The sequence below is a fragment of the Lissotriton helveticus genome, chromosome 6 (assembly GCF_964261635.1).
Source record: "Lissotriton helveticus chromosome 6, aLisHel1.1, whole genome shotgun sequence".
Classification (NCBI taxonomy): Eukaryota; Metazoa; Chordata; class Amphibia; order Caudata; family Salamandridae; genus Lissotriton; species Lissotriton helveticus.
Window position 1 is genome coordinate 1,041,676,964 of NC_136067.1, and position 12,976 is coordinate 1,041,689,939.

General features: G+C 40.5%; 1 protein-coding gene across 2 annotated transcripts in view; it reads left to right on the forward strand.

Moving 5' to 3' along the window:
• The window catches only part of UTRN (utrophin), a 1,532,463-nt gene that overhangs the window by 1,204,344 nt on the left and 315,143 nt on the right, over nt 1-12,976 (forward strand). For both annotated transcript variants that reach the window (XM_078648677.1, XM_078648678.1), the window contains one exon: nt 6,284-6,344. In XM_078648677.1, the coding sequence (XP_078504803.1) occupies nt 6,284-6,344 (61 nt within the window). The remainder of the gene's footprint in view (nt 1-6,283; nt 6,345-12,976) is intronic.

Consider the following 12,976-nt stretch of genomic DNA (forward strand, 5'->3'; position numbering starts at 1 on the left):
AATTATGCTAAACAAGTTTAAATTCCTTGTAAAGTTTCATTCTACATGCAGTTGATGACGTTTAGTTCCTACAACAGAGTAGGGCAACAGATTACGCCATCTCAAGTACCATGCATAATATATTAAACATTTACACTGCAGATAACAACTGCAGGATATCTACGGACATAGCACACCCTTATTGCAGTGTAGCAGCCACACTCATTCCTGTATTGTGATCATAATCTCCCTGTCTGGTTTCCAGATATTAATTCATACTGTTCCTGCACATCTAAGTTGGCATGATGCTCTTTAACCCATTTCCACTTATCAGAAGGCCAGAGCGTGGTCAATTTGAGTGTTCTTTTTATGTATGTATGTATATAATATATGTGACTGTACGTTTGTATCATGTGCTGCTATAGATTACATGCTATGAACGCTCCTCCCATCTAGTGTTGGGCTCAGAAAAGTGCGTTTTTATTTGTTCGAAGAAGGACTTTGGGTTTCGAGATGAGGCGCATACCTCCCCAGAAACAACCAATGCACCAGGACACAGACTCCACCTCAGATACACCTCTCTGTGAGAAACAGTTTTGTTTTCAGTAGAAAGTAGTTAGAAAAATTAAAACACTTCCACACAGAACACTTTTCGCATGTTTAGTATTCCTTTCTGTTCTACTGGAGCATTTGAAAAAATTGCTCTTCCTTATGCTCTTATAAAGTATGTTTCTGCATGTACATTTGGCATGCAGTCTCTGGTGCTAAAGTACGCTCTAGTAGGAAGTCTTAAACTTGCTCAAGATGATTAGTAAGGTGTGGTTACTTTAAGAACACCACAGTAGGGTTTTATTGGAAACCACTGCACCTCAAGTGCTAAATTTTACAGATTTTAGCCCTCTGCGTCCTTGAGGGAAACAAGTACATTTGTAATCCAAATTGTGTGCAAGAGGCTGGATTTTATTTGAGATTACTGATCATTGTTATCTGTAAAGTCTCTCTCACCCCAAAGTGGCCATTGATATACTTTAAAATATGCACAATGAAATTGTGAATATTAAAATATACTTTAACAATAGAGCATTAGAAGAAAGACGAAACTTGCTCTAACCCTGGAACCTCTGCAGGCTCAAAGATTTATCCGAGTTGCAGGAGGGGAATCCCTGCATTGTCTTCGAGGAGGTGTTTCTGCTCCCTGCTGCATGGGATATCGAGGCTACAGCTGCTGCACCTGCCCCAAGACACTGAAGGCTTTGTTTCCCACCTACAATGTGGATAATGAGACCCATATTCCTAACTAGCAGTGATACTTGACTTGGACAGTGGCAGAAAACGTATTGGTGGCTAGTGATGATTAGTCTGATGTTAAATGTTCTTTGAGTGAGATAGACTCTGGCCTTTTAGCAGCTTGCAGGCTAGCTGAAACCCATCTCATCAGTTCAAGTGGTGCATACACATCTTCAAAGTTTACACCCACTTGTGCACCAGCGCTTCTGAGTTCTGAGTAACCACTAAGCGCACAGGTAGTAAAATCCTACCTTGACCAAAGTTATGAACCTATGAAATTGGAAAAGAGAGGCACAGCCTGGGACAGGTCCCACAGATTAATTGAAGCTCAGCTAATACAAATATTTGTTTTTTTTGGGTTTGTGCTTTTGCCTCAGAGCATAATGCTGCTACACAATTTAACTTTAACGTGGTTGGCTTTTCCGCACTGCCTAAGGGAGGAGTCATACATTTGGTGTCTTCCTGATATTAGGCACTGCGGCTCATTTGTAGTATCAGCCTCCAACTTTATACACACAAAGATCCCTGTGGAACATAACTTGCCTTGCAGAAAAAATGTCTCCAACATACCCTGGTCCCACCCAAAGGCCGTGCACCCATTAGCGTTTTACCCTGTATAGGTAACCACTGGCCAAATTTGCATCGCGAGAAATCCCAGAAAGAGGAAAATCTGCTGTAATTTGGTACATAAATTCCGATTCAGTGGTTTATTCCTTATTCTCACGTTTGAAACTGTGAATCTGTCGGCAAGTTCGATCCAGGGTACAACTGCAAGGAGCAGAATTGCATTTATCTCATAGTCAAATTGCAAGTACCTAAATCCTCTGAGTTTGTTAAGAGGGCCATTGTCTCTTGCAGGTCCCTTATGCTCGGCTGCATTATTCTTTGATAGAGTTGAAGATAGCCTGTGTTGTAGGATAGCAAAATGTCAGTACGTGATATGCGATCCATTGTTTACAGTAACCAAACATTCCCTTCCCAAAGCAGGTTTGTCCAGGGAGACACTGTTGTAGGCTTCATGGTCTATATGCCAGTGTTGTCAACTTTAGTAGAGTCACAGAGATAATGACATTTATTTTGTAGTCTGTACATTCAATACATTGTTCAATCAGACATGATGACCTATTTTGAAATACATAGGGCTGTTTTTTTATCTCAGGATAATTATCTATTCAGGAAAGCAACAGGAAGACACACTGTTGTAGGGTAACTATTGCAGACTCCACTAGGATGTAATATTTGGGTTATGAGCGATGGCCAGGTGGTACCTGTAGGCGTGTCCAGGCTCTTAAAGTTATTAAATTAAAGGGAACAGGGAATAATATCAGCTGCTTGCCATTTGACTATTATTTTTCATTATATTTCCTAGAACTAAAAACCTAGCTACAGTGCATTGGTGGTGATAAAACCGAGCCAGACATCCATAATCCTTGTAAGGCTTTTACAAATGAAATTAAAAATAGCAGCACGAAAGCCAAATCTCAGCCCGCTCCTGGGTACTCAGGCTGTTGCACTTCAAATAAAATGAAAACGTCTCGGATGTAAAATAATTTGGCTTAGTGTAATGCCTTTAATCCAGACAAGCGCCTCAAGCGTTGGAACCACTGGAAGCCCAGCAGGAGCAGATACACAGCGAATCAGAGATGACTCTGTTCTTAATGCCGACCCACCACTGCTTCTGCGTTTCATCTTCAGCACCCAACCATTGCTCTCACAGAAGTCCATCAGCTGCAGTCGGATGCTACGGTCTCACTTGAGCATTTAAATTACCTTGTAATACCCCTCTTCCTCCATCTAATCCTTTGACCGCTGAGTTAGTTTGCTTATGCATATCTCCATGCCAAAAGCCTCTTGCTGTAGCAGGATAAAGCTGTTCTTTTTCTTGTTTCATATTTTCTTCATTGCTTTGGTGTGTGTTTTGTCATTCTTCGGTGTTTTAATTCCTTGCATCTGTTTGCATTAGTCCTACATCACTGTTAAAGGGGTCCCAACCGTCGCTGGTACCCCTAGCTGTTCTCACTGTTAATCAGAATCTGAGGAAAATGAAAAAAACTACATGTTTCCTGTGATAGAACAAGATAGAAGTGCCTCCTCCATGTACTGATATTCAGCCATTCACGGATCATTTGTTAATGCAAGAACATGAATACGTTAATTCTCAGTATGTGCTAACTTAAAGATTACATGTCTAATTCTTGAATCCACTCAATCATTAAAAGAACTCTAGTCACTACAATCAATGTAGATTGAACCTGAGATTTCACCACATATCTACCACCTAATGGGCTCCACATTTGGATTGATTTGTGGAAACATTTGACCCCTATAAGAAGACCATGCTAGTCAGAACCTCCCCTAAATAGATTCACTCTTGGTGTGGAATCTACAGTGCAAAAATATAAAAAGAAAATGCATTATTTTGATTGTAGTAGAATAAAAGGACCATTCGGTTCATGCAGAAATAAATATCTCACTGCAGTGTGTGGTATTTGATAAGGCATTTTCCTGTATGTTCTGGATTCCTTGAGTTTTAGTTCACTTTGTAATTTACCTTTCATTTGTTGATGCACAGAGGTGCTTCAGCCCTTGATGCAAATTGTTTTAATATGGTGAGGCCCAGCTACTAAGGTTAAGTAAAAGAAAAAAAACGTTGAGTTTACACATTTCTGTGATAGCTTCACACATGAGGATACACTTGGTTCTTGCTTTGATGAGTCTGATTTAGTTTAGGAGTCCCGTCTTCTACTCTTAATCAGACAATATTGTTCGTTCTATGAGTTGGTTCCTAAGCCACTAGAACACATCGGTCTTGGACCGCTAAGATGAATGCATAGACATCACTAAGGAAGATGAAATGGAACATTATCCTTGGATTATAACTCTGACTTCAAATGAAAGAGACTTTTATTTTGGTTTGGATGAAATTATTGGAGACGTTCTTACTACAGTATGTAATTCATTCAGACTGTAAGCCTGATTCTGAATAGGTTAACCCTCCAAATTACACCTGCCAATATCTTCCATGTTAATTCCACTCTACCGCAATTAGCTTCCGTGGTTTTCTGGCACAGTAGATGGTCTTTTGATAGAGACCTAATGTATGCCTCTGTATTTCTTTTCGTTTGACTTTGAATTTTCAATTTCCTGCTGCTAGGCTCAAGAGTTAAGTAATATAGATGGAATTTAGCACCCTTGGAGATGAAGTTTAGAAAGTGTAATTCACACATACTAATTAATGGTCAGATAAATCTGGAAAGGTTATCAAGTGTTTTAAAACATTTTAGTACAATTTGAATTTTGAGGAGTATTTATTGCATAAGTTGAAAATGATAGGCTTCATAGGACATAGCGCTGTTGGGTTGCCATTGTGTGATGTTAGCATAGTTGTTAGAATTTCTCACTGATCGAATCAGCAGCCTTAATTTATGTCCTCTCTGTTTTCTAACGTTTCCACCTTCCCTCTATTTGTTAGAGCCACGCTCTAGTTAAGCCAGGCCGCCCCAGTTTGTGGATGAGAACAACCCAGAGAGGACTGAATTTGATTACCTGTTTTTAAAGGCGGTTTGTTGACCCACATGAAGACAAGGCGGTTACTATGAGCAATGATAACTGAGAATCTGACTCAGTGCATCACTCACGGTAATCGTTTGCTGAATGGTGAAAATTCCAAAGCTGTTTATCTATGGTTTTGCAATTATATAGTTTTATTCTTTGGTCTTCAGTGAGTTTCCTACTGCACAGTTTTTTGACCTTCAAATGATACCTTTTATTGTGGCATTTGTTTTTGTCTCTGGCCTTCAGTGAGTTTTGTACAGCAGTGTTTTGATTTAAAGATTATACCATTTATGATCTTCACCAAACTTGTGTGTAGCTTTGGACAATCCTTCAATGCAGCCACTTCTTCCAATCCCAAAACATGGAACAGGACTTGTCTGTTGGATAACCAGTGCCTTTCATTTTCCCAAGATGTGTTAGTCCCCTATAGTTGTCCTTTGACTATTCAAGGTATTGTTGGTCTTCAGACACACATGCTTCATTTCTCACAGCACTTGAACGGTTATTATTCCACCTATTGTGTGTGGTAATAGCACAGCAGAAGCAAGCTTTCTTTCTTTGGCTGTCAATAGGCCACATCCTTTGACTTATACTCATCCTTTTCAGTCTTTCATTACATTTATCTTTACTTCAGCATCTCTCCCACGGGAGACCTGGCTTTATGGAATGTCCTGTACTTGTATGTCCAGTCCCTCCTTTTTTTATCGTCTTTGCATAGATGCTGAGTTTCCTTAGTTTATCTGAGCATTTTCATAGTACGTTAAAAGCCAAACACTTGCAACTTCCAGATCTTACTAATGGTGTCACTACACGTTTTCTCTCTTGATGCCTGTTTAAAAGAGGACATGGTCACTGTCAGAGAATTCGTTTTCTTTTTATGCCTTGTTTCTTTCTCTTTGCGCATTGTTTCATTTTTCTTCCGGTCTCAAACTGATGTGTGGAATGTCCTCAGACGTTAAAGGCGTTATTGGTATAGACAAGATGCACACTTGTAATGGTCTATTTTTGTCTACGAAGATCAAACAATAGCAAGGAAAATGGGCATATAGTGACAGGCACTTTTGTCTTTCGATGAAACTGATAATATGAGTTATTTTATCCACACAGGGTTCTAAACTAGTTAAAGATCATGTATACTTTATTTTGCCTGATTCTAAATTGAGCTGCGTCCCCTTTAAGGAGTAATAATGGGAGTAAAAATGAGAGAAAGTAAAGTATGGTTACTAACTGGGTGCCTATTCCGGGCATTTTGTACCATATCTCTGAGATTTGTCAGAAGTGTCCCCTGAAGCGCAAAAACACCGAAATACAAATGCATTGTAATGCCATTTTTCTGATATAAAAGTGACAATGTATCAAATGTGTTCTGATTCCTGTGTCAAATTAGCTCTGATTTCTAATTAACTAACTGTATGTATGTTCTGAAGTGTAAACATGGCTTTGTGTTGTTCTTCTTTTCTAGCCTCAGTCCAGCTCCCATGGCAGAGATCTGTTTCGCCTAACAAAGTTCCTTACTACATCAAGTAAGTTTGAAATTTGATCCATGTAGATGCGCCATGATAATTAATTAACTTGAGTGGCCATTTAAAAACTTCGCCTGCCGTCCCAAGTTTTGAATAAAATTTGGTATGACACAAGGCATGAGCAGTTTAATTTGGAAGGCCACTGCTTATTTGCTGTGAGCTTTCTATATTAAAAACTAGACTCATAGCTTTTGGTATGTTCATTGCCAGTATGATGCTAGAAAATTGCAACTAAAATGTAGTCTGACAAAAGTAGAATTTTAAAATATTGTTCATAAAAATATCTCCACATTGGAATTAACAATAGGAAGTCTGAACCCAATGTGATGATATTTTTGCGAACAATATTTAGCACCCAATATTTACAACTCTGCCAGACACTACGTTTACTGATGACATTCTGACATGCACCTTATATGTTACTGGTTTTGTAAAGTTACTGTAGGAACATTCAGCATACATAAGTGCGTATCTCCTTTCTCCCGCGAGGCTGGGTGAGGCTGGCTTCTCTAGGACTCAGTCGGCTTGATCCCATGGCATTGACTGAACGCTCTTAGCTGCCCGACTCGACTGACTGGACTGGCTCATGCATGTCTTCTGTATTCAGTCTCAATGGCTGTATCTCATTTGAGGAACCAGCGGCACTTCCCTATTTAAAAACGAATTAACCATGAATGGCAAGTGACAATGAATTATGCATGTCCCTAACTGGAAACGGCCATTACAACGAAATCGTTAACCACGCATGCAGTACAACGCATGCGTGGTTAACACGAAAGCCTTTACCACGCATACCTTTACTACGAGGTTTGTAGTAAAGGTATATGTGGTAAAGTTAAAAAGAAAAAAAGGGGGGCTTGGGGGGTCTCCCCCCCAAAAGAGAAACTCACCTGAAGTCACGTCGGGTATCAGCGTCGTTTAAGAGAAAACGGAAAATAAACTTCCGTTTTCTCTTAACGACGTATGACGTCACCACGCTAGTAATTGTGGTAAATGTAATGCGTGGTAAACGAAGTCCGTTGTAACGCATGCGTGGTAAAGGCATGCGTTGCAACGGAATTCGTTGTAACGCCATATATTCGTCCCTAACAAGTGAGAGAACTCTAAGGTAGCTTACCTGATCTTTTATATGAAAGCTAAGCCATTGTATTATTCCTTGTTCGGTTCATGCACAAATTAGACAAGCATTGGCATGGCAAACGGGTCTTGCCTATGGCTTTGCCAATATGTTTAGTCATGTTGTACACTAGTGTGACTGCTATTCAGTATGGCTAAAAGTTATTGGTATAAAGCGGCATGGATTGAAGTTTTCTTAAGTGGAGTAGAGTGTAGTGCTATGGAATGGCGTGTCATAGAGTGGTGTAGAGTAGAATTGTATTGTGTGTTATGGAGTGTTGTGGAGTGTAATGTAGGGAGTATAGTGTTGTATAGTGAAAGGGCGTAGAGTTGAATGGAGTAGAACGTTATAGTGGAGTGGAATGTTAGTGTATTAGAGTATTGTGGAGTGTTCTAGGGTGCTGTGGAGTGTGATAGAGCATTGTTGGGTGGTAGAAATGGTGTTGTGTAGATTGGAGTAGAGGGTTGTAGAGAGGCCTAGAGTGGAGTAGATTGTGAGAATGGAGTGACAGAGTGGAGTAGTGTCGAAGAGTCTAATGGTATATAGTGTGTTGTAAAGTTGAGTGGCGTTGAGTATAGTGGAGTAGCATAGAGTGTCAGAGTGCAGTAGCGTAGGTGTATAGTATATTAGTGTGTTGTAAAATAGAGAGGAGTAAAGTGGCATGGAACAGTATAGAGGGAGTTGCGTAGAGTGTTGTTGAGTGGAGACGAGGGCAGTTAAACAAAGAAAAAAAGAGGTTCCTAAAATGGGCATTAAATGTGAGACGAAGATGCATTGTAGTATTTGGTTACTGCTCTCAGGGAGGGATAATCACCAGAAGAGGCATGACACATGCATGCCATGGGCCATTGGGGAGAAATAGAAGAATGACGATGGAGCCAGCAAATGGGAAGCCTATTGGCAGGCTGAAGCCCACAAAGTTGAAGAGCAACAATGGAGCCAGCAAATGGGAAGCCTATGGGTGGGCTGAACCCCACAAAGTGGATACAGCATGTGCAGTCTAGAGCCAAGACCTAAAAAGAATAACACTGGTTTCTTAAACTGTGCTTGTACAGTGCTTTAAAGGTCATTGAAACAGCACAACTGAGGGTGCCAACTCGCTCAATGTTAGAAGAACAGTTTGTGTCAGTTCCGTGAACAGAACCCGGGAGCAGAATTGTGACAATGCCTTCTACTTAAAAGTGCAGTTATAGTTAAATGAACTTGTATCTTCAACCAGTCCAACATTCACTTTCCATGGTGCCTACAAAAAGAAATAAAGTGCTATGAGAGCTATGCTACCAGAACAATGACCAAGAAAGAATTGTTGGTACCAGTATTATCAACCTAGTGATAGCCCTGCTGCCGCTATAAGCAACCCACTGAAAGTCCCACCTGCTAACCCTGCACCTGACTACTGCCCTGCTGCCACAAGAACCACAGTTGAAGCCCAGGTACCGGAAGCAGCAACCCACTGTGTGATTTGCTTCCAAAGCCAGTAGCTCAAAGAGAGGCATGAAAGTACTGCCAGCAAACGTTACAGCCCATTGTGTGGTCCACAACCAAGACTATTATTCAACAAGCAACAGGGTAAAGCACCCCAAAGATGTGCCTGCCTCTGTCATCAGTAGGGGAAGGTCATGTGACCACTGCTACTGAGATTAGCCACAGAAGGCAAAGCCCTGCTACAAGAACATGAGCAAGGGATAGCTGTGTAAAGTGGATCAACAGCTCAGAGCCAGGATTAAAAGCATGTGAGTCTGGATACCATTACCATTGCGTGCTGTTCACAACTAGAGCAACGCATATTTCAAAGTTTGTTGTGAGCATCACATTTCAGCTGCCATCCTAAGAATCACATTGGAGAGTATTATGTATATTTTATGTGTTTCTCATGCTCGAGGAACCCACCAAAAGGAAAGCTGCCCCAAAAATGAGCAGGACACTAAGAAAAAAAATTGTGCCTCAAAACAAACTAAAATTGAAATATACCAGTAGTTAGGCAGTGCTCTGTGGCAGAAAACAAATGACCACAAGGAGAGACAAAGAGGAAAGATTAAACACTAGAAAGCAAGCCTTTTTAAAGGCTAAGGGCCATATGTATCAAAAAAGAGTCCTGCAATTCTCAAATTGCGATTTTTAGCGAATTGCAATTAGAGAATCGCAAAATGTAATGTATGTAGGATTGGCTAAAAATGTTGCGAATCCTACATATTCCTTATTTGCGAATCGCAAATTGAGATTCGCAATTAAGGAATACCTTACCATGCATTCCTATGGGCTAGGAGGCCCACAGGAATGAATGGGAAAACATTCTCAATTTGCGATTACAAGTTTGAGAATCGCAAATTGAGAATGCAATTTCAAGGTTGCAAGGGTGCCAAAATGACACTCTGTTGCCCCCTGAAGTATGCATATGTGCACATTTTGCGCACATGCATGCCCTAAGGGCATGTATGTGTGACTTATGACACTTTTAAAAAATCAAAAAGGTGCTTTTTTAAAGAAAATCACATATTGCCACCAACTTGAAGTTGGTGGTAATTTGCAATTCCTTAAGGCCAAATAGCAATTTTCTGGTGTTTCCAGAATTGCATTTAAGGAATTGCAATTTGCAATTCCTTAATTGCATTTGCAAAATAGAGAATCGCAAATTGTGCAATTCTCTATTTTGCGATGGCCTTTTGGGATGATACATCCCAAAAGGCTTTTTCCAATTCGCAAACGGACCGATTATGAGAATCTGCCCATTTGCAAACGGGGAAAAGGCTTGATACATATGGCCCAAATGAAGTAACAAATAAAAAGGCAATGCACTGGCTGTAAGCCCACAAAGTGTATACAACATGCCTCGAAGAGACCGAGCAAGGGCTGCCTAGGCTCAACCTAAAAAGCTTTAGGGTGGGCTCTGAGTTGTCTTGAAATTATAGAAGTACATCTTCAGTTCCCTATTTCTTACATTCTTATTGGCCTCCTCAAGGTACTTTCTGCTACTGCAAGATAGTAAGAGTACACAGAGATGCCTTACCTTTGCTACATATGTAAACCATAGCAATATTTATACTGGCTTTTGGAGCCCCTATGGTTCTGCTCAGCAAACTTGCAGAGAGACTTCTTCCATTCTTGCACATACATACAAGTCTGCTTAAAGCCTTAGGAAATGAAGGCCATTCAGTACTGTCCCCTGAACCTAGAACAGACTTATGCTCTCATTCAGGGACTTCACACATGGTGGCATTACATATGGCTTTACAGATGGGATAATATGTGATATGACATAAGCAACAGTTGCTTGTATTCCCGGCAAATACATTTGCAGAGAGGGAAGTAGTGCCTTATTTTGATTTCTCTGGGCCTTCCGTGTGTTCACAAGGCACAGCAGGCTGACCAATGTATAAACTGAGTGTGAAAATATGTATTTTCTTGAAATGCAAATATATAGGAGCCTTTCAAATCCAGATGTTTTGTTAGAGAACATGAATTGTGCATGCTGCTTTCGGACTGCCTGGTAGCCACCTTCAATGTCTGCCAGGGTATATTTTCATGTGAGGAAACTGCTTTCGTCTTTCCTCTCCATGCAATGTAGTGATGCTGCTAGATCAGTGTTGTGACTGATGATGAACATTGTCTCTGTACCCATATACTGTTGTCCAGGAGTATCTGGGTACAGGTTGTATCTGATGGCCACAGCCTGTGCCCATGCACTCAAGAGCTTAAAAAAGTGGATTACCATTACCCAGATCAAATGGGCATTGAGTATAGTCAAATACCACTTCCTGTGCCCAATTCCCCTGCCCATGACCCACTGGAAACGCCCAATTGCAGTCCCCGGTGGGCCCAAGGGCTGTGTTTGTGGTTCACTTGCAAACTGTCCCTTTTCTGTGTTTGAGCACGTCATTTCACTCATTTACATTTATTCGCAGAGTTTCAAAAACACTCATGTATTGTAATGAATATGCATATCAGATTTTGAACTGAGAATGCCTGGGTGCTAGGCATTAGCAAGAAGATTGCTTACTGTGTCCCAAACTAGGAAAGTTTAATTTGACTTTTTTGGGAGAGAGATGTTGTTTTTTTTCTTTTTTACCCTGCCAGCAAGTGAGTCTAGTTAAGTCTTTGGTTTGAGATGTGCTCATGTGTCCCAACCTGGCTCGAGGAAACAGAATTTCAAAAAAAGGTTTCTAATATGGGAACTCGGCAATGGGTACAGAGGCTAAAACATCGTCCTACACCTCCAAATCAGGTCAAAATTAAGCGCCAAGATTTGTGAACCATATTGCCCTATTTATGAACTGTGTGAGAAGGGATGATTAAGTAATTATTTACCCTTTGAGTGTTTGCTCCAATGACACCGGCATTTGCAAGTGCTCACTAGAGGTGAGCATAACTGGTGTAATTCTTTCTAGCATAATTACTCATAATTGCTGCAAAAAATGACTTGTAATTATGGATAATTACTTGTGAAGCGTAATTGAGCATTTAGCACTTTTTTCAAAGTGCAAAATAAATGGGCCAGAGAGTGCATTTTGCTGCAAGTAAATAGCACTAAATGTACAAGACATGAAGAGCAGAAGCCGCCAGCCTCTTGCGGTCTCCTAGTCTATTGTTCATGTTCTCCTCTGGCAGGATTTTTTCCCCAAATTACTCTTAATTACTCAAGCATAAGTTCGGTAATGTTGCATCACAACAAACGTGCAATTACTAAAATTACCCCGGCGTGTAATTAAAATTTCTCCAAAGCCTACATCTCACCTAGACTCCACATGGCTTCATCAACATTTTTCATTTTTCTCATAGTGATGTTTGTGAACTTGGACACCTGATTGAGAACACTGACATGGCTGAAGGCACTAAAATGTGTCAGACAATCAGAGTCAAGTTAAAACAGTGGTTTCTTAAACCACTTCACAAACCCAACTATCACTATATTTTTCATTGCATTCCACTTTGAATATCCTCTGGACAGATTTTTTCACCTAACCCAAAAATATTTCAAGTTAAATCAAGTGTGCCTTTATGAAAAGTTTGATGTCGATCTTTCTTTGCTTTACTGTGTTGCAAAAATTACTATGAAATTTGGACAATAGCCAGAAAAGTACAGGCTGCGGTGTCCCCAAAATGGTCAATCTGAACAGAACCTTCCAGGTTTAATCTTACGACAACTCATACCATTTTCCGAAATTGTCGTCCAGTGGGACCAATGTTTTTAACTATCAGAATACTGCTTTACTTCTTGCCTTGGGTACTCAACAGCTGTCGACGTAAAACGTATATATATCGATGTGTGTGTGTGTGTCTGTGTTTGTGTGTTTCCACAAACAAACTCGAACACTTCTAAATTAACCCCTACCGCGCTACCGCGTTTCCCCGCTGTGCGCGGGAATTTAAAAAATGGCTTGTTTATGACAAAGCCAGCTCGTCATCCGCGTAGCGCAGGTAACGCCCATGACGAGCTGGCTTTGTCATTAGCGCCGAAGGGGTTAAGCTTTAAAATAAATGCATAATGAGGGGCCTACTGACTGCCAAATAATTAAAG